General features: G+C 36.5%; 2 protein-coding genes across 3 annotated transcripts in view; one reads left to right on the top strand and one right to left on the bottom strand.

The window, feature by feature from the left end:
• The window catches only part of LOC148956333 (uncharacterized), a 44,389-nt gene extending 29,150 nt beyond the window's left edge, over window positions 1-15,239 (top strand). For both annotated transcript variants that reach the window (XM_089094974.1, XM_089094977.1), the window contains one exon: window positions 14,723-15,239. In XM_089094974.1, coding sequence (XP_088951100.1) covers window positions 14,723-15,166 — 444 coding nt within the window. In that variant the 3' untranslated portion in view covers window positions 15,167-15,239. The remainder of the gene's footprint in view (window positions 1-14,722) is intronic.
• Window positions 1-26,686, bottom strand: part of LOC148956332 (uncharacterized) — a 98,561-nt gene that overhangs the window by 40,306 nt on the left and 31,569 nt on the right. The window contains exons 5-6 of the mRNA XM_089094984.1: window positions 21,804-22,051; window positions 18,222-18,416 (exon numbers count right to left, since the gene is read on the bottom strand). Of these exons, the coding sequence (XP_088951110.1) occupies window positions 18,222-18,416; window positions 21,804-22,051 (443 nt within the window). The remainder of the gene's footprint in view (window positions 1-18,221; window positions 18,417-21,803; window positions 22,052-26,686) is intronic.

The following is a 26,686-nucleotide window of genomic DNA, read 5'->3' as shown; positions in this document are numbered from 1 at the left end:
GAAGGGGAAAAGAGCGGAAAATCCTGGATTTAAATTTCTGCAATATTTTCTGGATTGAAAGGTCAGTTCCTAATATTTTCATTCCAGGGAGACCAAAAGTGACGCCATAATCGAACATTTCCCTTATCTAGTACCTCATTTCCTAAGCGCGGTCAGAAGGGGTAAAAACATTTTTTTAGTATGTTTTAATTTCAGCATCAGATACGCTTCGGCTGTTCGAATATGTACAGTCGATGAACCCATTTACAGATATAGAGAATCTGATATACATCCTGTCAGGTTTAGGAGCAGCGTCTGAAGTGAACGGCGATGTGGCAAAACAGATCGGAACGCAAATACTCCATTCAATGACAGGTAAATGCGTCTTTTCATATTCATTCAAGAGGAAAGATCGTGGAGTGACTTTAACCGCAAAATATTGCCCAATGGCAAACGACGAAGGCATTCAAATTCACGCTTCACTATTGTTTCAAAAGCTCTGTGCCGTAGCCTCAACAGATGGTTCGAATCTGGTTGATACGCTCAAATATCAGCTATCGACACTCTGGGCTGCTGGGAGATAAGGCTGTACTTACAACTAATATATGTATGCAGCACAAGCATGAGGTTCAACTATTGCCAACTCAAACATGCCACTATGTCATGGATGGTGGTTAACTATCTTAATCGGCAGAGTGGTGGACTTTATCCACTTACGAAGAGGGTGCTTCTTCTTACGTAGCTTGTGTGCATAAGTATTTTGTATTAGATGGCGTCATTTTTGACAGCTATGAAAGTGGGCCAACCATCAAAGATCACGCCCATCGGAAGCGAACGAAAGAAAAAACAGTGCCCAACCATTAGTTTCCCTTCTACCACGAAGCTTGCTCAGAAGAAAGAAGACTTTCTCTCCAAATCAGACAACAGGTCGAATATCCTAAAGCTGATAGATGGGAAACTTGTAGAAGCTGGGTGTCAAGTGCAAGAAGCCAAAGGTAACAGAAGTTTTAATAGCGAAAACTGCCATTGCTTCAGCCGAGAATAGGAGACCTGCTTGATTGGAAATGATACGAACTCGTTCGTCTTGCTGATACACTACGAAAACACGATCAAGCACCTCTTTATTTCCAGACTGCAGTTCCTGCTGTCTCTGCAAAGATTTTTTGACATCTCTGCTACACTTGAAGAGGAAGCTTCCATTAGGGGTTACAAAGTTACTGCTGTTCGTCCACGCCTTTTAATGATGTTACACTAATTCACGATTCTGCGATGTTGGCAAAGCTTCAGTACTGAACGTCACATCTGACGCCAGTTTTTTTTGTTAAGCCAGTCAGATGTTTTACTTCTCTTCAGCGAGTAAGGAAGAACTGATTGTGGTAGGCCACAAGACTCTTCTATAACCGTACAGAACTAGATTCGATAAATCCTTGTCTGAACACCGACGCCCTCTCTTCATATCAAAAGTAGCCAGCGCGGCTAGTTTTGCCCACCCGGAATGCTTACCGCCCATGCTTGCTGCTGCAAACTACCACTACTTACGTGTTTATTTTCAAGTGATGACATGGTTGTGCTTAGCGACAGCTCCAGTACCTGAAGACTGGGGCTGAAAACTTCCTACATTCGGTTATATACCCATTACGACTGATATACCGCCTGCTCCTGAAAGCCTTCTCAGACTGGTTCACTGCAGCTTTAAACGTGACTGTGATAGCCTTCAATGCACTTGCAAAATGGATGACTTTTTCTGCTCTATTGCTTATAGCAAGTGCCACAGAACAAGCTGCCTCAACGTTTCTTTCGACAATTACGATCTCGATGACCAAGACGATCAAGCTAAATTTTGTGTTTTGTTCAATAGCTTTTTAATCAAAATGAAGTTGTGATTGTTTCAGAGTCAGAATAATCGAAAATGAAGTTGTGATTGAAGCGTCTGTTTGCTCTTTTTTGCCTCAGATTTTACTTTTCATGTTTTTTTTACATTAATATAGTAGCCGAATTTGTCAAATCCAGGAACGAAGTTCAAAATGGCTATCTTCTGATGTTCTCATCGCACCCACAGTGATAAAGGGTCAGGGTGGGGGCGAAAATAAGAGTGGAAGAGTCAAGAGAGACCTTAAACAGAATTTGAAGAAAATCTTCCGTTCAGATTTAAAAAAAAAAATCTTTAGCCTTAGCCTTAAAAAAAGAAGGCTAGGCTCTTTAGTCTTAAAAAGAAGGCTCTTTAGCCTTAAAAAAAGAAGAAACTTCAAACAAAATAAATATCGTTGTAAATAAAATTACTCCACCCCCCCCCCTCTGCAATCAAGTTGAGACTAAAGGAAAGGCCCAATATCAGCTCATACTTCAGTTCACAGGCTTGATATTGCAATGAAGCACCGTTAAAATCAAAAGTAGGCCAGTAGCCAAAAAGGGTGTTTTCACCCCAGCTGACCTCGCTTAAGAGTGGAAATTAAGTACTAAATCATAGAACTTTTCAATTATGACGACAATTCCAGTCTCCCCAGACTTGAATTACTAGAATTACCTTTCAGAAAGGTAATTTGAATTACCTTTCAATCCATCAAATACTGCGCAAATTAAGATTTTGATTTTTATCCTCCTCTGACCTCTTTTAGGATGAAGATGGGGTACTAGATGATGGAATTTTTCAGTCCTGATGTGATTTTCGGTCTCTTCAGACTTGATATACTGTAAGCAACTTTTCAATCCACCAAATACTGTACAAGTTGAGATTCTGATTTTTTCATCCCCGTCTGACCTCGCTTATAGTGGAAATGGTGTACTAAATGATATAATTTGATAAATGATATATCCAATTTTGATGTCATTTTCGATCTCCCCGGATCTGAATTAATAGGAAACGACTTTTTAATCCATAAAATATTACAGAAATTCAACTTCGAGATTCCCCCCTTTTTTTCTGAAAAAAGGGAGATTTCTACAGGGGGCGATTTCGATCAGTTTTGGATTTTATTAAGAATTTGTCTTAATGTTTTCTTAGCATACTCGTACAAGTAACCTAAATTGAATTGCCTTGATTTTATAGATTTACTTTCATCATGTTGAAGCTACCTTTGACTTCCAACTTTTTTTTTGTAACTCCTAATATGTGTTCTTTAAAAATAATAAATTTACCACAAAATTACACTACCATGACCTGCATGGATAAATGATTAAATTTAATCCTTATCCCCCTTTAGTTACAAAGATGTATACTTCAATATACCATTCAGTCAAATTTTATTTACAACCAAAAAATACATTATATAAATTGGACCCAACCTGGCTTAAAAGAAAGAAAAGATGTCCCAAGACGTCTTAAGGTTTTCGAATAAATAATTTTCTTCCTGAAAATGATTAGAGCCCAGCTTAAAAAATTAATTTTGACTTAGTTTAGAAAATAAGTTTATCTGACGTCAGGCCACGTTTTTATTCCAAGCCCGTGACTGAAGTCTCAAATTATTTCCTTGACGGCCTTGCAACAATACAAGTTTTACTTATTTTCACATTTTCTTTTTCTTTTCAAATGTCCATTGTCTATACCTTGTTAAGGGGAAAAATAAAAGTGTTGCAGCATTTGACGTCTCACTTCCATTTCAAAAGAATAAGACATTAATTATCTTTCCTTGTTAAAATTTATGAGTTTTCCTAGCGACAGAGGAAAACTTGAAAATAATAATTTATAAATGAAATATTTCCAAAACATCAAAGAAGAGACATATTTTCAACGTGAACAAAAGGCGTTGAAGGAGCTTTACAAAGAAAAAGAGGACATTTAAATAGACCTTTCATTCCCTTATGATTCCTTTGACAAATCGAGCAGCTCGTATAAAAAAAGAAAATATTAAATAGTATCTAGCTACTCACTTCCTTAACCAAAAAAAATAATTGTAAAGAAGAAAAAATGAGGAAAGTTCCAGACCAGTGAAAAAGGGAAAGATAAATATGCATAGACTTCGGCCGAGAACTCCGCTCGACCGTCATTATACCATTTTTTTTTACTGGCTAGAGTTCTCCCATTTTTTTTTTCTTAACATTTTTCTTTTTTCATTTTGTGATGCATAGCCATTGGGATCTTGAAATTATTTGCTCATCCTTTTTTTAAATGACTGTCCAGAGAGATACAAAAATGAAAGAAAAAGAATAGTTTGAATAACCAGAAATTAAGTCAGTGTTTCTCAAGCCATCTTACGTGCACCCATTGGGTTAGGGCAGGGGTTACACATGAGTGCGTAGCAGCACAAGTCATACCTAGTTTCTGAAGAACTGGCATTTATCAATCCAACATATAAAACAATTTGAGGACAAACACCGGCGACACTACTACTGTTACTACTAACAATACGCTGCAGCACCAAGTTGTCTGAGGCCAACAGAGCTATGCAAACTCATCCTCCATTCCAATCTATTTAAAGCCTCCCCCTTTACACCCTCCGAGGCAGCCTCAATTTCCCTTAAATCCTTCACCACGACCTCCTCTCCCCAATTCGAGGACGACCTGATTTCAGTTTAGCCATAGAAGGTTGGCCGAAGAAAACAATCTTTGGAAGCCTGTCATTCTTGATCCGCAGAACGAGTCCTAGCCATCTCAATGTTTCCGTCATTATAGCTCTAGATAGCGGGCTAAATAGATAGAGATACATAGAGCTAAATTTTCCGCACAGCTTACTGTTCGAGATATAGTCAGTCAGACGGGTACCCAAAACAATCCGTACACGATTCCCCTAGAAAACATCTAATATATCCTCCTCTGTCTTTCGGAGCGCCCACGTTTCAAAATCATACCTGACCACTGTCATTGCTGTAGCTTCCAACATTCTGGTCTTGATTCGTAGACTTATGTCCCAAATCTTCATAACGTTTTACAAAAGTTAATAATACTACCAGGGTAAATAAAGCTATCCAATTGATCTATCTTTGTGTTATCCAACATCACATATTCCCAGTCTAAGCGACTTAGTATTCTTAACATTCATTTTCAAACCTACTGTTGCGCCCTGAGTTCTCTAAAGATCCAAAAAATCATCCATTTTGCTAACATTTTCATCCAAGATACCCAAATCATCAGCATAATCTAAGTCTATAAGAATGTTACTTTCCCATTTGATTCCATGCTCTACATACCCTTTGCCATGTTACTTAGGACAAAGTCCGTGAAAATGATCCATATAAATGGGGACAGAGCACAAAACTCCTTAACTCCTAATTCAATACAAAACCAGCTATTAACCTTATTTCTTACCTGAACCGCAGCAATCTTATTTTCGTACATAGCAGTAATAACCCTAAGGTATTTGTCTGGCATACCATTAAATAAAAAATAAAATAAAAAAATTTCAACTGAAAGTAAAGAACAATATTAAAACTTAAAGCGAGCAGAAATTATTCCGTAAATAAGGGTGGTTTCCCCCTCCTCAATACCTCGCTTTTCACGATGAAGAATTTTATAACTTTTAAAAAAGCTTGTTATTCTAATTAAACAGCCCTTGTGTTTCAGGAATCATCCTTAAAGAATTGGGACAAAAAGTCAAACTTTAGCGCAAAGAGTGAAGTAATGAGGATGGGACACCTCCGCTCATATACGGAATAATATCTGCTCATTTTAAGTTTTAATATTGCTCCTTATTTTCTGTAGAAAAACTTGTTTTTTTTTTATTTCTGATCGTTTTCAAACAATGCCGAGAAATCCAGCTTCCTTCCGTCGATAATTCCCTCCTCCCAGAGAAAATACCTCAAATTAAAGTTCCCCCGACGTAAAATACCCCTCCTTCTTCAGCTTCTCCAGGACAATTCCTTCCTCGCAGAAAATTGCCAAGGAAAATTTCTTGCGGACCCAATAACAAATACTATACATAAACAATGGGTACATTTCGTAACTTACAGCCCTATCCCCTGAAAAATTCTCCTTAGCATACTTTCATTTGAAATACTTTAATTTTTGATCGTCTTTCAAATCATTTCGGATATCCCCCCCCTATGCAAAAATTTTACTCGGAAATCCCCCCCACCCCCAGTGGAAAGTTGCTCCCACGAAAAAATGACCCGTGGATAATTTCTGCCCCGTAAAATCCCTCCACACAATCGTGACCCCGCTGAAAATTTCCCCAGGAACATCCCAACAAGTTAAATTTACTCGGCAAAGACAAAGTAAGACAAATAAATAAAAAAATCATAAAGGAATTCTGGCTAATTCCTCAAGTGTAAAATTTCACCTGGAAAGCTCACCCCTGTAAACGTTCTTCCCACGGAAAATTTTTACCAAGTAAATCCTCTCAAACAGAAATGTACCCCCCTCCCCCAAATCTCTGTACACTTCCCAGTAACAAATACTAAACGTAAACAATGGGCACATTTCGTAAATTACAGCCCATTCCCCAGGGACTGTGGGAGGTCATATTGTCTCTAAAGGCCTAGTTATTACACCTTTCAACTATGTTGAACAAAATGGATATCTTAAACTTTTGATCTGACGACTTTGGGGAAAAAAGGGGCGTGGGAGGGAGGTTTGCGGCCCACGAATCTTTTTGGTCACTTAAAAAGGGCGATATAACTTTTGATTTCCAATCAATGAGCCCTCTCCCGATCTTCTAGGATCACTGGTTCGATACAATCATTCTTGAAAAAAAAAAAAAATCAAACATGCATATTTGATCTTTGTTCTGGTAAAAATGCGAAATTCAACATATTCAAACAGTTCGTGGCAACGAACTGTAAGTAAGGAGCGACCCGGCTCAATAGTAACCGAAACTCTAAAAAAGGGAGTTTTGATACCAATAGATAAAAAGACGAGGAAACACCCCCTAAGTGATAGAATCTAAATGAAAATCACACGATCAGATTCAGCGTATCAGAGAACCCTACTATAGAAGTTTCAAGCTCCTCTCTGCAAAAATGTGGAATTTTGTATTTTTTGCCAGAAGAAAGATCACGGATGCGTGTTTTTTTTTCAGAAGTGATCGTATCGACCCAGTGGTCCTAGAATAAGGCGAGAGGACTCATTCGAACGGAAATTAAAAGTTTGAGTACCTTTTTTAAGTGACCAAAAAATAGAGGGCAACTAGGCACCCTCCCACGCTCATTTTTTTCCCAAAGTCACCCGATCAAAATTTTGATAGCTATTTGTTCAGCATGATCGAAAAATAAGATAACTATGTCTTTGAGGATGACTTAATCCCCCAGAGTCCCCGGGGAAGGTCTGCAAGTTATGAACTTTGCCCAATTTTTACATATAGTATTGGTTATTGGGAAATATACAGTAGTTTTCAGGAGGAATTTTTTCTGGTAGTTGGGGGGTTGGGTTTTGGGTCGGGGGTTACGTCGGAGAATCTTTCCATGGAGGAAGTTTTCATGGGGGAAGGGACATTTCTGTGAAGGGGGCGCCGGATTTCCCGGCATTATTTCAAAAAACGATCTGAAATTAAATTAAAAAAACAACAATTTTTTCAACTTAAAGGAGCAACATTAAAACTTAAAACGAAAAGAAATTATTATGTATATGATTGGGTTCGCCCCCTAGTCAGTACCTTGCTCTTTACGCTAAAGTTTTTTTTTGTACTTTCATCAGAGCTATTTATTGTAATTAGCGGCCTTTGTGATTAAGAGGTCATTCTTACAGAACTGGAACAAAATTTGAACTTAAGCGTAAAGAGCGTGGTATTGACTAGGTGGCGAACCCTCTAATATACGTAATAAAAATATACAAGTACAGAAGTTCGTTACGTAAGTTACGTCAGATCAGAATTTCGAGAAAGCCATTTAGCAAAAAAAAGTAAGATTAATATGCAATTTCCGTTTTAATTATTCATGTACGGTGAGCCAAAATCAAAGCCGCATTAATTCAAAAACGTTCAGAAATTAAATAAAAAAAGATTTTTGTTTACTGAAAGTAAGGAGCGCCATTAAAACTTAAAATGAACAGAAGTTATTACGTATATGAAAGGGGCTGTTCCCTCCTCAACGCCTCGCTCTAAACGCTAAAGTTTGACTCTGTCTCCGAACTTTATTTTTTAAAACACAAACAAACTTTAGCGTAAAGAGCGAGGCGTTGAGGAGGGGATAGCCGCTTTCATATATGGAATAATTTCTGTTCTTTTTAAGTTTTAATGTCGCTCCTTACTTTCAGTTTAAAACAACTTTTATTTTATTTAATTTTATATAGAAGCTGGAAAATTTACAGAAGGGTTCTCTGATGTGCTGAATCCAACGGTACAATTTTCAATAAGATTACTTGACGTTTTGGGTGTGCCCACCCCCTTCAAAAATTATGCAAATTTTCCCAGGTTCAAAAATATCTATGAGGAACATTAGACTTAATAAACTTTATATATTTTGAACAAGCATGTCAATTCAGTTCTTTTGATGTACCTATTGTTATCAAAACTCGGTTTTTTACCTACAACAAATTTACCTAGGTTAGAATACCATCTACCCATATTTCTACCAGCCTAGGGATAAGAATCCCCTAATAAAAACACCGCTGTAAATAAAATTTATTTGAGTCAGTACTTTTTCCATCAGTCGGCTCTACAGGGGCATATACTACTATAACTGATACCCTGAAATTTTAAGTCATAAAATGAACAACTAGAATTCTATTATTAATACCTTCCCAACGTAAGCAAGATTTAGCAGCTTCTTTATTTATCATGAGCCCAACTCCCTACCTATGCATCCCATCCTTCCTGCCTTAAGAATTAAATTCCATGCCACCTAATTTCATGTTTCCTACCCCCTGGGATATGGGTTTCTGATACAGAGTAGTATATTCTGCATACATATTTGGAAAAACAAAAAGTGCAAATTTGAAATCATATTTTGGAGCAGCAACATGTTTACTTCAAGTGACCACATAAGCACTTTTCGTTAGACATTTATCTACTAGAAAGCAGAATTTCTGCAAGATATGTAAAATCTCCCCAACATTAAATTATTTTTTTTGTTAAACTCAATCACGGAGCTTTCAATATTCTTAATATAAAAGGTTTGATTCTCGATAGAGCATTCTTAGTGATGACTTGAATTAAACATTGTTTGAAATTACGGTACAAAAACCATGAAAGTAAGAATGGACAGCTAGATGAGATATATTTTTATCCAGCGGAGGCTGCAGTAATGGCTACAGTAATGAAGGGTTTCTAGCATTCTTAACCTTTCAATAAATTCATTTATGCGAAATTGCTTTCTGGGTTTTAACTGAGATAAAAACCAAACTGTAAGCGACTTCAGTCTGACGTTGATTTTATAATAGACGTTGGGAGAATCCATCACCGGATCAAACCTTTTATGGCACAAAACAAACCCTAGTGCCACATTAGAAGAGTGAAACTCTTTTGCCACTTTGCGGTCCTTTGAAGAGATTCCATTAGACAGGACGCATAGCACGATGATTCTATTCTTCAAGAAAGGCGACGCATTAGAACGTAACAATTTGTGAGAGATAAGTCTACTCTCTGTACCCGGGATGGTACAGAGACCCATTATTCTCAAATATATCCAATCGAAACTGGACGACAAACTCTGAGGGGAACAGCGTGAGCTTAGGCCTATCCGCTCTTGCGCGAAGACCTTATACTCACCCTTCGAATACTCTCATAAGAATCCTACGAATGGTGATCAAAATTCTGTGTGATATTCACTGTTTTGAAGAAGAATGTGACTCTCTCCCCAGAGAAAGCTTTTTGAAGATACTTCTCCATTATGGTATCTCAATTAAAATCATCAAAATAATAACCTTCATATGTGAGTACCTGAAAACTAAGGTGTGTGCGTCCATATATCTGAACGCTTAATCCGACGCGTCAAAATTCTCTCAAGAGTTAAGCAAGGTTTAATCTTATCTCCGTTGTTGTTCATCATAGTTACTCACTACATACTGAAAAATACCTATGCGCAAGGTATAAGCCTGACTGCAGAGAAGCATATATTTTAACTCAATTTTGCCAATGACATTATTATCCTCGAGAAAAGCGGGGAATGCCTCGAGCAACTACTGGACGGAATCAGAACAAAGACAAAAGGCGTTATAAATATCTTGTATAAAAGTCCGCCCTTTAGAATTAAAGTAAGAGGAAACCACTGTAATCATTATGCTGATCATATGCATAAATTATGAAGCTTTCAATGCTTTACGGCTTCAATGGCGTAACTTCCTACCAAAGGCCCTAAGCTTTCCAAGAAGCCAAAAAAGCACCAGATTTTTTTAAAAATCAATATTGAAAAATTAGAAATCACGGTGGCGACTATAGATCCAACCTAGTAAAGACCAAAATAAGAGAAAATCGAATTTAAGTGACTGGTACAGTTACGATGAACAAAATGGTTACTACTGTAACTGGTGTATAGGCAAATGTTTATAACAAAAAGAATCTTGTTTCAATAGCGGGTCAAAACCCCCCCAAGAGGAGGTTGGATTTGAATCATTAACATCATCTTTTCTCAAGGTCTTTACTATATATTTGGTAAAGGCAACATCCCCCTAGGCCACACCCAAGGCCTAAAAAGCTAAGTAACTTTGCGTTATTAACATTTTGATACTGAAATAAATTAAATGAATATTTTTATTTCTAAAGGAGCCTTCTAAAAATGAATATTTTTAGAAGGCTCCTAAAAATTATTCCCCAAAATATCCTCGGTTTCGTTGAACTATTTCAATCTCTTTTCAATATTATCTATAGGGCACGTACACGAGAAGAGGCCTTCAGACTACATTCCGAGGGCCCTTGGAGCCTTAATTTAGTTTTACCCTTTTAGTTTAAATGGCTAAGAAGCCTGTTTTGGGATTAATTTTTTTTTTTTATTACAGGCTTCATGGCTCCATCACAAATGATGATTTGCCGCTAGTCCTGGTGGTTACCTCATTTTCTAACACTGAGGTAATTCTTATACCTTGTCTTAAACACGTCAAGGGAAGGATTTTTCGGGATTACCTCTGCCGGCAATCTATTCCATGTGGCAGCCGATCTCCGGGCGAAACTCGTTTAAAAGATATTCTTGGCGGGGAGTACCCTGCTCAAGGTAGTCCTGACGAGCTGTACTTCGGCGAGTTGATCGCAAGGGCTTTACTTTATCAGGAACGAGCTTCGTTAGCTCCTCCGATTGAGGGTTATAAAAGTACTTATAGAAAACTGACATGGACACCACATGGAAACGTTCCTGGATCAGTTGTGGGGTTTTGGATTTCGTGTTTCCAGAGGTTGCTGCACACTCTGCTCTGTTGTGAATATGTTGGAGGGGAGCGATATGGCTTTTTGGTGCACCAGCGAAGAGAGGACATGTCTATTTCATGACAGGTCAGATGTACGAATTGAAAAGTGGCAGAATAGAATCATCAGGGAGAAGAATTTTGCATCTTAGGATAACTCGTAATTTCTTGTTGCAAGAGGATCTAATTTTACTGAGATACTCAGTCCATGAGAGATCCGAAGAGAAATTAACTCCAAGTAGGCACAGTGTATCAACTCGCGGTATTACCTCTCCTTTGAAGACGAAATCAGGATGAGCCCTCATATTACGCGCCTTAGAAATTAGGAGCTCTTTCGTTTTTGATGTGTTAAAACTTACAAGCCATGCATCTACCCACGCCTCAATTTTCACCAGGTCCGCCTGAAGCTCCTTGTGGGGTTCACTGGGATCTTCGTCTTTTGCAATTGATGCTTTTGTTGTCGTGTCGTCCGCGAAGTAGTGGGGTTTTTCCGTAAGGTTGTCCCCTAGGTTATTTATTAACACCAAGAAAATAGTTCGCCCAAGTATACCTCCTTATGGTGCTCCTAATAAAACTGGGCATTCTTTTGATATAAAGCCGTTGAAAACAACCTACAATGAACGTTGACGAAGAAATTCAGCAAACATCTCAAATAGTAGACCATGAAATCTATAGGCTTTCAGTTAAAAAGAATTTCCTTGTGCCATACACGATCAAAGGCTTTTGCAATGTCAAAGAAGAGAAGGCGAATATCGTGTCCCTGAGAAAGGAGCTCAACCCACTCTTGATACTGGGCAATAAAAAAGTCTAACGTAGACCGTTTTCTGCGAAAACCGTATTGCGTGTCTACCAACCAGCAGATGTGACTCAATGTATTGGTAAAGGGTCTTATTAATGATGCTTTCATAAACTCTACCTACGCAGGACAGCAGACTTATTGGACGATATGATCCTACATTAGTAAGGTCAGACTCTGCCTTTGGAACAGGGACCACATGAGTAGTTCTGAAGCTTTAGTGACATCCAGCTGGCTTAGCGTTCTGAGCACCTTCCTAGTAGTTATGTTAACGCTGGTGATTTTTGTCTCTGTTCGTGGTGGAAAGGGGGGAGGGGAGACTCCGGCCTCATCAAGTTGGGAGACCTTTGAAAAGGCTTGTGCAAGAACATCTGCATTTTCCTGGCCTGACTGGATCATCGTCCTTTCAACTTGAAGCGAGGGAATTGATGTTGATTTAGATTACGGTAGGCCTTCTTTGACAGCCCTTCACCACCGCTTTGCTGGGGCACTTTTCAGTTTGTCTACAAACTTGTGGTTGTAATTGCCTCTAGCTTGACGTACAGCTTTAACAGACTCGTTTTGAGCGCAAATAAAAGCAGCCCGGTCCTCGTCGGATTCAGTTGAACGCCATTTCTTGTGAGCCTTCTTTCTGGCCCTGATTGCCTTTCTACAACCAGCATTGAACCATGGCTTATCTCGAGATGAGACTTTTACTGTTTTTGATGGGACGAATTGATCAATAGCCTCTGTGATCACTTTTTCGTAAAGTGCCACTGCTTTATGTGGGGCTTCTTTTAAAAATGTACTCCACGGCTTTGCCAATAAGAGGTTTCACAGATCATCCCAGTCTCTGCGGTGATACTGCCTGATGATTCGCTCGTGCTTTACAGGTGGAGGTATTTTGAGATTTCCACGAGCTATAACTGCCACATGGTCGCTGGCAAAAGGATAGCTTTCAACACCAAAGGAATCCGAATGATCAGTAAAGAAGAAATCAAGCCTGGATGATCCATGAGGGCCGATGTAAGTGTCGAATTCAACAAGTTTTTCTAGGCCATAAGCAAGACTCAGGACTAGCAGAGCTACGCCCTCCGCAATAATCGTACGACTTTTCAGCTAGGGGCCATGATGAATGTTGAAGTCTCCTTGGATTCTTATACCTGATTTAGGGAGCTTTTGCTCCACAAATTCCAAGCTATCTTCCAGATATTCGGTGATTTTCATCTTTGGTGGGTTATAGACTGTACCAATAACAAACGATTTATTTGGTAGGTTTACTTTAACCCAAAGGACCTCCTTATTGCTAGGAATCGAAAGTGCCAAAAAAGGGATGTTATTTTTAAGGTACATAGCAACACCACCTCCACCAAAAGTCGAGCTTCTCGGGTTTTTGCGATCCAGCCTGAGCAGAGTGTAACCAGAAATACTGATCTCACTATCAATGACGCTAGAGTTCAGGTTGGTCTCGGATAAACACATGACAGAAGGGGATACCTCATTCATCATGTGCTGTAGGTGATCTAACTTGGATCGGAGACCACGTACATTGCAGTGGGTAACAGTAAACGTATCCGTAAGAATTCTCTTGGGCCGCGCATTTGGTCGTCTACTAGAAGGAAGTCCGATTCGAGGCTGTTTTTTCCGTTTGAAAACTTGGTAAATACCGGCTGGATGGGTAGTTGGCCCAAACAGCGGACAAAAGAACTCCTAAGGCAGACTTAACCTCATCAGATAAGGAGCGGTCATACCTCATAATTAACCTCAGCAAAGGTGGTGGTGACCCCAATAGAGGCAGGAGTCGGCACCTTGCGGTACCTACCACTCTCAAGCTCTGCGGGCAGGAACGCCAACCCCTGAATGGTTTGCCGGAGCATACACCGCATACCCAAAATGCAGAGGCCGTTGTCCGAATCTGGATCTTCCACCCATATTCCGCAGTTGTCCTCCTGAAGAGGATCCTCTCACGATGGTATCCTACAGTACCATACAATTTAACCCATTGCTGGAAGAAGGTTTGCAACTAACGCGACATGTCCACACGCCGGTGGGCCCTGCTCAGTGTGCATCAGAGGGGCCTTCTTCCTCCTCCACCTGTATTCTTCCTTCCTCCTCCCTTTATATGAGGTACCATACATATCTCTAGGACATTCCCCTATCCACCACCCGGGGACGCGCTGAGTGGCCTGGAGAGGGCCCCTACTGAGAAGGTGACTCAGTAGGTACTCATGATTATTCTACAAAAATAGCATTACAAAATCTGACTACTGTATTTCGGTTAAAATGATTCTATCACAGATTCTGTTGGGTTTGGTTAATTATTGGGCTATTAAAAAAAATTTAAGGATTGGCATAGAAGACTTCTCAGTGAAGGAGGGGGGGATATATTCATAAAAAAAACAAAAAAACACACAAACTGAAATTATACGACATTTAAAGAAAATTAAAAAAGGTGTAAAATCAACGGGTAAAAAAACTACCCAAAACGTTTAAATATAAAAAAGTATACATTGAAAACCTTTTGTAAGAATATCCCGTCAATTTCTTGAAAAATTATCCAACAAACCAGCTTAAACAAATAAATGACAGGAAATCCAGTCTTAAATATAATCAATAAATACGAGGTTTAAAAAATTACCCCAGGATAAGGTCTAGTAACAACAACTAAAAACCAAACTGACTTTTGTCACTTTCTTAAAACATGTTTTTATATATCAATAAAGGAAAATATACACATAAACTGATAAACACATTTCTTGTTGTTGCAGGTAACTTCAAATGGTAACAAGGAAGCACGTATATCAAAATACTTACCTGAAAAGGTATTAAGGAATATTTACGCACTAATGGCAACACAAAATCAGGCTGGCAAAACTAAAAGAAATCCTTCGAGGTTCCCAGAAGAAACAAGGATTTCAGATAGCATCCCGTTCAGCATATTATATTTTCGGCGTAATCTCAAAGATTCAACAATAAACACACCTGAGCAGTCGGAAAAAATTGATAGAATCCCACGTCATCAAAGTAGAATCGGAAGCAACAGCTTGAATCAGAAGACATACATCGGGGACCGATCTACTTTTGAAGCCCTTGTACAACAGGCTGGAGAAATTAAAAAATCTCAAAGGCTTCCAGGGAGATTTGCTCTTCCGATGCCTTATTTTTACATGGCACATGTATTAAGGAACATGGGAAAAAGTGGAAGATTTTGAGTGTGTTTCAAAGTTGATTACACAGTATAATTTATTCTTTTAAGCATTGAAGAAATATTAAAAAGCAAAACGATATTAACACCGCATTTAGGCTTGGATACAAAGAAGAAGCAATAGCGAATTTGCATTTAAATCAAATTCAACTTTTTTTGGTTTGTAATGCATGCATAGAAATAGTAAAAGACAATTAAATATTCTAGGTAGGATTGAACAGAAGAAAGTCGGAAAAGCAGCGCATTTCATTCTCATGCCCAAAACCAGGTATATTAAAAGGGTATATTAAGGGTAGTATCTAAAAATGTTCCAAAAGAGCAGAAATTTGGTTTTTAAGATTCTGCAGAAATTTATTTTCCTTGGATTTATGTCCGTTTGAAGTCTGCAAAATTCCTCAGAACAAGGTGGATAATTGATTAAAACAAAAAAAGGGAAACAAAATTATGTCAGGTAGTGGCACTAAAACATTTTTCTCTCAACCCTGGCAGGTCGATCTAGCCACCTTTAAAGTAAAATAACCCATTCATAAATGAGCATAAATTCAGATACAACCTATACAATATAATGTCATACAATTATGTTACGTAGTCTTTCAGACGGACATATAATTTTTTTTTTTTTACAAGCAGAGATGAAAACGCGACAATTGATTAAAATTTACGAGTTTTTATAAATTTCTATAATTTTTTTACGGAAGAAAAAAATGCTTCATCTCGTTTCGAGCACGAATATAATAAATAATTCATGAAAGAGACACATATGAATTAGGCCGTAGAATAAAATAAAGAGCTGAATATTTCAAGGTTATAAGTAAGATTTGATATTGTTGGGCAGGGGCGTAGCTCCAGTAATTTTTTTGGAGGGGACAAGAGGAGTCTTTATCTGGATTGTCAAGGGGCATTGGCTATGTAATATTTTTTACCCGAACTATTGGGGGGACAGGAGGTGGGTGGGTGGGGGAGGAGGGTAACTGGTGACAAACCTTGGCATTATTTAATACCATTTTTCTTATTTTCCTTTCTTTTACTATACCTGCTTCTTGTTTAATGATTAATGGGCTTTTTTTGTCTTTTTATTATATGTAGTTCTTGTTCTTGAGTAATGGTCTTTATCTTCTTTCTTTTCTCTTTTTCATTATATGTACTTCTTATTCTATGTCAAGAAAAATCACCGAGAAACCTATTAAAGTAATAAGATTCGTGAAACCCTTATTTTAATTATCCCCTTTTTCTTTTAGCTTTAACACTACAGAACAGATTTTCAGGCCGTAAAACCAAAACCTATCGAAAACCGTTTTTTACAATTGGTATCATATGAGTGTCTTTTTTTCTGTTTTTTTTTTAGGGGGGGGGCACCATATAGAAAAGTTTGTGGACCTATATGGTCCACAACCTATATGATCGCAGCATTATTCGATGCGATATCATTCTAACAAAGACGAAAATAAAAATCAAACAAACACACATTTTGCATCCATCTTTCAAACTGAAAATAAAGTTCATATTTATACACCAGATACCTTCAGAATTATTGGGTTTATGTCGGGAAAGGGGCAAAATATATTCAGAACAAAGTACCATTTGCACTGCTACCTTTGAAGATGTCGTTTTGCTTCACAGGATGATGAAACACCACCAAAATGTCAAACATAGCGAATAAAAAATCTGATTGTACATCTGGAACCAAATTTCACTCTTTTACATATGAAGAAAATACGTCACCAGTAAAGTATATGGAAAACCACCTATCAACCCCCTCCTTTTTTTTCAAAAGGACCACTTAAAAGTAAGTAGAGTTGAATGGTATTTGTATAAAATGGTATAAAAACAATTTTACAATGACAACTGTTGATTATCAACCTCACTTTAGCTTTCTTTGGTAAGGGAACATGAACCAGGGATCTTGAGGAAGGGGAGAAGGGTGACTATAAGACTTCAAACTCCTATTTCTACTCTACTTTAAATTGGGTTTACCAAACAAAACAAGATTCGTGCATTTTTTAGCCATAGAATCAGGGGAAATGCGTAACCTGGTTATCTCCCGAACAAATCTTCTGCTTGTACGATCATTACAATTGTTCAGAATCAGAAAATCGTGATGTGCCTTAGAATTTAGAATAATTGACAAATCTTGAATACAATGTTTTGCTTGTTCAAGTTGATGCACTAAGTTGGACCTCCTCCAAAATTAGGTTTTACGTTTATAAACTATAAACTTAAAAATGAGCTATGAGCCGTCCTAGCCGAGTGGTTAGCGCTCCGAACTTGAAATCCTGAGGTTAGGGGTTTGAGTCCTAGTGTCATTGGTTATTTGGTTTGGAACGGGGGTCAATGGTGTGACCCTAAAAGCTCAGAGAAATCTGGGGGAAAAACACGGGAAGCGTCGGATGATTTACTCCAACCACGCATTGCACATTTGCACTCCCGGCCGAAGGCTTTGAGTCAGGAGATCGGTACCTGCGCAACGCAGACCTATGGTCAGCATGCGGAAGAGTTTTAAGTTAAGTTTTTATAAACTTCAAAATTTATTTACCTTCTGATATAAATTACAACGAATTTTCCATTTAAGCAGCTAAAACGACATAACAGTTCATGGTTACACAATTCACAAATTTTTAGACATGACATAGTGATCAGTCAAATCAGACTAAGAATCCGATATAATCAGTCAAATCGCTTAATAGTCAATCAGTATATTTAGTCACCTAAAAATGATATCAAGATTTGGTCTTACCATTAACCTCTTTCATTGCCCGGATGAAATCTTGAGGATCCTTAAAGCTGACAAATCCGAAGCCTTTAGTTTTGTTGCTCCTTTTGTCCCTGATAACTATTGCCCTTTGAAAGGGCAATCAGTATATTTAGTCACCTAAAAATGATATCAAGATTTGGTCTTACCATTAACCTCTTTCATTGCCCGGATGAAATCTTGAGGATCCTTAAAGCTGACAAATCCGAAGCCTTTAGTTTTGTTGCTCCTTTTGTCCCTGATAACTTTTGCCCTTTGAAAGGGCAATCAGTATATTTAGTCACCTAAAAATGATATCAAGATTTGGTCTTACCATTAACCTCTTTCATTGCCCGGATGAAATCTTGAGGATCCTTAAAGCTGACAAATCCGAAGCCTTTAGTTTTGTTGCTCCTTTTGTCCCTGATAACTTTTGCCCTTTGAAAGGATGGGTAGCGACCAAATACCCTGGCTAATACCTCGTCAGTCACATCGTTTCCCAAATCCCCACAAAATATCCGGAAATCGTCTAAGGATAGAAAAGGAGAATTTACTGTTGCATCAAGGGTAGTGCTACTGCTCCAAGGCTCATAATTTAATATCGAAATAGCAATTCTAATAATAAATATATTTATAAATAAGAATGAAATTTATTCTATTTAAATTTATTATAAAAATCTATAAATGTAACTATAAATTTAGTAAGCAAATTTAATTAATTTCTGCAAGACACCTACGATTAAATGAATCTACTATTTGAATAAATATAAAATTGATGGTCTTAATCATTTGGGTCATATATTTTACCTGATTATTATCATTTGTGTTATATTTTTTACCTGGTTTGAATAGTTAACTATTTACACGAATATTAAAAATCTTATCCGAGATATTTCTCAGCTAACCCTTAAATATGAAAGATCATATATAGTGTGACAAAATAAACTTTCAAGAAACCTATTAGATCACAAAATGTTTACCTGAGTGAAATATTTCTCTAGTCGTCTCCTTAAAACGAGCTACATAACTCGAATTTTTAATATAAGTATAACAATTGTTGAATAATATATTATTCAAATTTATAAAACAAATCTATAAATGTAACTATATAAATACACAAATAAAAAGTTCAACAAGTAACCTACTATTATATGAATCTAGTAATTGAATAAATAAGAATTGATGGTCAAACATTCCGGTAACAGAATTAACCTGATTTTTAGCTTTATATTTGAAATAGTTAACTTTTCACACAAATATTTAATTTTTTATTTGAGGCATTTTCAGCTACCTTTTAAATATGAAAGATCCTAGAGAGTGTGGTTACTATTGCTAGAAGTTATACAAACAGCCTACTCAGACATCTTATAAAGATAAAAGCTGATATCTAGATTTGGAAAAGATCTGATATCTAGATTGTCTTTTATTTAAATCAAAAACCTCCGAGAAAGCCAATTGATGACAAACTCATAATTTGAATACTACCTTCAAATGAACTATATTGAACTCGAATTTTTAATATAAATGTAGCAAATATTGAATAGTGTATTATTCAGACTTATAAAACAAATATATAAACGTAACTATATAAATGTAGAACATAAATTTAATTAAATTCGATAAGAAAAGCGAATCTACTAATTTAATAAATAAGAATTAATTGCCTTAATCATTCCGGTAAAAGAATTATCCTGATTTTTAGCTTTATATTTGAAATAGTTAGCTTTTCACACAAATATTAAATTTTTTATTTGAGACTATTTTCAGCTACCTTTTAAATATGAAAGATTAGAGACAGTGTGGTTACTATTGCTAGAAGTTATACAAACAATCTGCTTAGACATCTTATAAATGAAAGCTAAAATCTAGATTTGGAAAAGCGTATATTGTCGTCTGAGTTTTTTGGGATAAAAAAACAACAGCAAAAAACGAATGAACGTCCCATGAAACCCAGTAGATCACAAAATATTAATATGAGTGCAATATTTCCCTAGCCTTCTCCTTAAAAAGATTTACATTATTATAGTCTTAATTTCATCGTCAAAATTATCTGAGGCTTCAACCTCACTATAAACAAAAGAAAATTTTAATCTGGTTTCGACGACGTGAAGGTACTGACGACTATCTTTTAGGCAGGTACCGTGCGTGTAAAAATAGTATAGGATCGTTAGTTGTAATTAATTCTTTTTCTTTTTAATGTTTCTTCACTCTTGGGTTGAAAAATTTGTTCTTAACTTAAAGGCGAAATTCATCTTTTCACCATTTCCTTTCTCTTATTTTACCTAGATATATCTATAATACTCATTATATCTCATTTAAATATATAGTCAAATCCGTTTTCTAATTAGAAAGAAGAAAATTAACCAAGGACTAGTTCCAATTGTTTTGGGTTGATGAACATGCAGTGCAGTAGATTGCTATTCTGTTACTAAAGCAATCAGTTAAAAATAAGGAACTTGGGTATTATACGCGAAACAATTAAATGCTTTATTTAATTAGAACCTGTTTCGTTGATGCTCAACCTAACGAAATATCACAAAATATAATAGAAATATAATACTTTAGAAACAAATTTGGCGATATATTTGCACATTAGGGGGGGAGGTAAAGTATAGCGGGTCTGCATGCAAAATGTGATAGGTAAAATTATTCTGCATATTATGTAGGAATAACTGTTTTCAAACTTCAAACAGTCCGAATACTTTACCCCCACCCCCTTATGTGCAAGTATATACCCCAAATTATATGATTTCCATCTTTTCTGTCACTTGTCTTTGTCTTGTCTCACGCTAAGCTGAAAGAAACTAACGAAGCAACCGGTTTGTTCTCGAGTTTTAGACAGCGTAAACTTGAGTCTTTGGCGTATAATACACAAGTACCAAAAATAATGTTGAAATAAAAACCACTTAAAATTTTTTACAAACTTAATGATACTAAAATTCAAGATATTAAATAAAATGAACTTTGTTTCCTACGAAACTAAAGAGCGACATTCCACTATAGCACAAGTTAAACTTTATCGTAAAACCTGGGGATTTATAGCTCTTTAAATATAAAATAATTTCTGTTCTTCTTTAGGTTTAAAGGTTACTTTCTTAAGAAGAAAATAGTTTTCTTTTTAAATTTCATTTATGCTGGTTTGAAGAGTGAATATGCGAATTATATCAAATAATAGTGAAATAAAAAAAGCAATGACATATGCACATTGAGCGTTCATCCTCCTCTTTAACTTCTTTGTATTAAGATAATAATTAATAATTTGTATAGGATAATTAATTAATTATTATTATAAGATAATAATTAATCTTTATATAAGACAATAAGATAATAATTTGTATTTTTATCACTTCTTACGCTTAGTATTCATCTGACCAACTTCCCAAGGATGGCAGAAAAATATGGGCCTATAAACACACTCTTTGAAACTTAAATTCTCCCCCTCCGAAAATTTTCTTGACTTCCTGGTAAAACTTTATGCATAATTATGTTCAATTATAAATATAAACCACTTAAATTATGTTCAGCACAACTATAAATGTGCGTAGGTATTCTCGCATGTAAATACACATTTTGGATTGACTTCCTGGTAATAGCTGACGAGTAGTTACGCAAAACTAGAAATAGATGCAGGTATCAAACAGTTCGTGGTAACGAACTGTAAGGAGCGACCGGGCTCAATGGTAACCGAAACTCTAGAAAACGGTATTTTGATACCAATAGATACATCAAAAGAATCAGATTTAAGAGTAAACTTGAACCACGTAAAGTACATCTCTATAATGTACGAACCTCGTGGCTTTCATATACTTTTTGATTTTGCCTACTCATTGAACCATACTCAATGGTATATGCCAGTTGGAGCACTCGGACAACATATTGAGAATTATATTACTAATACGATATAAAAAGTACTCACTAGGATCCCAATCTTGCAGATTCGGGTCTTCCCAAACTTGTCCTCCAGCAACACGGATTATTTTCTTTTCTTTCTTTTTGGACTTTTTATCTGATTTTGTTGCACCGGACCCGGTAGTTAAAGCTATTGGCTTGCCTTCAAGACTTATTTCTTCCTTTGTTTCTATTGTTTCTACTTTGTTTTCCACACTAGTGCTTACGTTTGCTTCTGTCTTTTCTTTTGACTTGTTATACCGTTGAGGTGCAGCACTGAAATAAGAAACTCGTGGCGAACATTCCAAAAAACATGATAAATTAAAACTTCATGTGTGAGCCTTTCTAAGTCTGATAGGCTCAAGGAACGACATTATAGGTTCGCCTCTTATTATTCCAACATAAAGGAGAATTTATTTAGCTATGATAATCAAATAAAAATACTTGAATAAAACATTTCCACAGCATAAAACACGATAAGTCAGCGTAGAAAATCTCTGAAACAGACAGAGGCCTATGTTTATGATAACCGCGTATGTCTGTAAGATATACCAAGACCTACGTCAATGACGTAGGTGAACTTGTCATAGATTGGCTACACTGACTAGACGCGTGAACGTTTTCAGGAATGTTATTAAATATTAGCTGATTTCATCACCTCGTTTTATTATGCAACCAGAAAGTCTTTAGTCTGGAGTTGTTGTCTTTGTTGAGGTTTAACCATCGATTAGAGAGCTAAATTCTGGCACTCTAATCATACACTTTCTCTTCAGAAAACATCCGACGTTTTCTTAGACAGGCCCTGATGTCTACTACCAAACACGAAAAGGCACAAATATGTGCTTAAACTATACACCATAAACACACAAGCTGTACTTTTATGGTGTAGTATGCTATCGTGTGCTTACACAATAACCATAAACCATGTTTTTTATGGTGTTCCGGCCAAACACCATAAAAAAATTACATAAAAGGTGCAGGAATAGAAAATAAAAATGTAAATGCCCCATTTCATGTGGGAGGATGCAAATATATAAACATGCTGGCAAGCTAGGGAAGGTAACCAAAACATGCCTAACCCTTCAAAACTAAGTAAATTTGACCTCTCCTTTTCAAAATATGAGCTTTTGACCCAATTATTAAACTTGTTCAGCTATCTTGATACACCATTTACCAGCACTTTTATGTTGACAAGCCAAACACACGAGTTTATCCCCACTTGTCTGGGCCTCTGCTGAGCCCGCATGTACACACTGACTCCTTCTTGAAAGAAGCATCCTGTAAATTAGGGTCGGCTCTTTATTTGCACACTAACAACCAGGAATAGGAGTACTACCACCGTTAAAACAGATGAATAATAATTTGTCAAATTGAACATTATGCATAGACAATAGTTTTCTAAGGGAGGAAGGAGGGTGTGTGTCAAAGTCAGACAGAAAGGTTATTTTTGGCAGACTATGTTTCAACTTTTCAGAACTAGGGGCCTTTGAACTAAAATTCAGTCCCTTCCAGCCGTTTGCAGCCAAGATTGCTCTACACAATTATTTATTATAGTCTATTTACTTATTCCTGGCATTTTACTAATTCTTAAGGAATTACAAATATTCTAAGTTCAAACTTTATGCTAATGTTCATACTCTGCTATGATACTTAAAACAAAATTGAAAAATAGTGTTTCTGGCTCAAAATATCAAAAGCACGAGGATGGTTTTTGTACCAAGAATTTTTCAGTTCGCCAAATTTATTGCATATAAGTAATTAAAATAAATTAGACAAGGCCCTATGTAGAAATATAATATTTTTAAGGGAAATTCAATGCCGAGGTTGGTACAAATAGGGATATATACAAATAGTTACAAATAGGATAGTAGCCTGGCTTAAGAAAATATGGCGCAGAGAAGGAAAATAGCAATGGTAATTGACTGCTACAATCTGTTGGTACAATAGTCTTGTTACAACCAAAGCATTATTTAGTCATAAAGTGACCCATTACTTAACACGGTATTCACATGATGGTGAAGCGACCAGCCTTATTAATTATATATACACAGGTTTTCATTCAGAGTTCAAAGCGATAACACCTATCTAAAAACCGATATTTTTTCGAACATAATCAAATTAGTAAGTTTCGCAATCTAATCTCAGTGAAGTAAAAGAACATTTATTTCATAACGAAATTGGAACGTTTTACGAGCACCATCAGATTAGTTAGTTGTGCAATCTAATTTACTGTGGTACTGTGAAGATCAATATATGCAGTAAATAACTATAGTTATTACATTTGAGTGAAAAAGGTTTATAATTGCGCAACGTTTGGATTATAGAACTTAGGATATAAAGGATTATAAACAGCACGTTTTTTGGATTTTTTGGGAGGTAGTAAAACTTCCCCCTTTGCGAGTAAGTTTCTTTTAATTTTTTGAATTATCATTATGCTCTTGCCCGAGTAACAGCATAGTTCACACGAGGGTGCTGGTTATCAGTGTTCAGTGGCAGATTTGGATTACTTCACGGATTTTCGAAGCCCATATTCCCCTGTTGCCGCTTCTATCACCCAAGTTTGATATTTAGCCATTATTGAGGCGTACCTTTCCTGGTTATATTTTTAGCCGTGCTAGTAATTAACGGCCAAAGCCAACAGTACGTTAAAATTAGAGTGAGTAAACAAACAATTTATCTATTTGAAGTGGGCGAAGTCTCTTTACTTTAATTGGTATGGGTCGTAATCGTAAACGTAATCGTCCTGCTGAGGACTCAGTAAACCCGTTGAATTCTACATCTACTAGTACCGGAAGTTCTATCACCCAAATTACCGTGGAAACTTTATCACAGAATTTTAATAAAGTACTTGAAGCTGTCCAAGAAAATGGTAGAAAACTAGACATGGTGAACGATAAGTTAAAAGCACTAGACGATCGTGTTTCCAAAATAGAGGTGACCCAGTCTGACCAGGGATCTCAATTTGCTATTCATGATAGTAGAATTGAAGTTCTAACAAATGAGAACTAATCCTTGGAATCACAATTATCAGTTCTTTTTGATGAAGCTAAGGCCCGGGGTAATTCAGTATTGGAAATGTCGGATAGGCTTACTAAACTGGAAATTGAACAGAGGGGTAAAAACATAATTGTTTGGAATGCAGGTTGCGAAAGTGAAAATGTTGCTGTTGCTTTGTTCCAGGATATTGTTTAAAGTGGGTTTAGAACAGTCTACAGTACCACCATTTAAAGTTATTCAGTGTAAGAAGGATGCCAAATTTTTCAAAGTTGAACTGAGTGACAAGGAAACAAAAATTGGTCTATTACGCAGTGCAAAAAAACTAAAGAATAAGAATATTGGCCCATTCAAGGAATTGTTTCTTAGTGATGATGCTACCCCTCAGTTACGTCGGGCTAGAAAAATTTTATTTAATAAGCGAGCCCAGTTACGAGATGCAGGTTTTGATGCATGGGTTTCTAAATCTTTCCCACCTTGTGTTCAATTTAAACGCCCTGATGGATCGATCTCTAAGTATTTTCAGAATGATGTAATTACTGAACTTGCTAGACCGGTTATTAGCCATGACTATGGAGGGCGTAGTCAAAAAGGTCGATTCGGAAATCAGAAGTGAATGTTTTGCTTGTTTGTTGTTAATCAAGGAAAATTATATTTGTTTTTATAGTTTGTGATGTAAGGTTAAGTAATTTAATTGGCTGTTAGAGTTTAGATTGGATACCCTCTGTGTGATTATGTTGTGCTCTTTGGTGATTAATAATGATTGTTTTCTTCGCTTGCCTTTATTTAGAATTTATACCTTATTTCTTTTGGTGTTTTATTTTTTCATTTTTTCTTTTGATTATTTTTGTTTCATTTTTGTTGTGAGTATTGAGAGAGTATCTTTAATTGTGATTGGTACATGCCCTATTCGTCACCACAGGCCATTTGGATCTTTAATAGATAGTGGTTAGAGATCCTTGTTCTACCCCTGGGGGCTCGTAGTATAATTGATTTGGAAAATAAGAAGGTTAATTTTTATAATTATTTTAATGAATGTATTAATAGAAATTTGGACTTTGTGGTTCCAGCTTTTAACCCCCTGAGGATTCTAAATTTGTTTTTAGTTATGATTTTCATGATGTTGAGTATCGGCATGGTGGATCGGAAGATTTTGGGATTTTTCTTTTGAATTGTCAGGGCTTAAATACGACATTTGATTTTTTGGCGAATCTAGGTAAACTTAATCTTTTCCATGTGTTTGCTTTGACGGAGACCTGGTTGAAGGACCAGAATTTTGCTCTTTTAGATATACCTGGATATACTTTGTTTAATCGGAACCGGGAGTTACGTCAACACGTGGGTCTTGCGGCTTATGTTCGTGAAGATCTCCATGCAAGAGTCCGACACGATCTAAGTGAATATAAGGAAATGGTGCGTGAAACACTAGTTTTACAAGCTAAATTGCATAATGTTGATACATATTTAGTAATTGTATATAGGCCTCCTTCTGGTTCTATTCAAGAATTTTTTGAGAATCTTCATGAACAGCTGGCAAAAGTACAAATTAGTAATAACTCTTGTTTTGTTTTAGGTGACTTTAATATTAACATGCTGGATATGGAGTCTTCTGTGACTTCTCAGTTATTAAATTTGTGTATGTCTTATGGGCTGTTCCCAACGATTAATATCCCAATTAGAGTTTCTAGGACGTCTGCAAAACTTTTGGATAATATTTTTTCCAATTCACCTTTTAGATCGCCAAGAGTTCTTGTAAATGTGGAATTTGACCACTTTGGTGTTTTTGCAGATTTTGAGGTATTTATCCCTAAGCGAGAAACTCCTGAACGGAGTAAAAGAGTTGTAGTTTTTGATCGCAGTGCCCTATTGAAACTAAAAAATAATATGGTTCATATTGATTGGGTATCTCTGTTTGGA

The sequence above is a fragment of the Artemia sp. Qi Xiang Cuo genome, chromosome 1 (genome assembly GCF_049724085.1).
Source record: "Artemia sp. Qi Xiang Cuo chromosome 1, ASM4972408v1, whole genome shotgun sequence".
NCBI classification, from domain to species: Eukaryota; Metazoa; Arthropoda; class Branchiopoda; order Anostraca; family Artemiidae; genus Artemia; species Artemia sp. Qi Xiang Cuo.
Note: the sequence above shows the minus strand (reverse complement) of the source record. Positions and strands in the feature narration are given on the sequence as shown.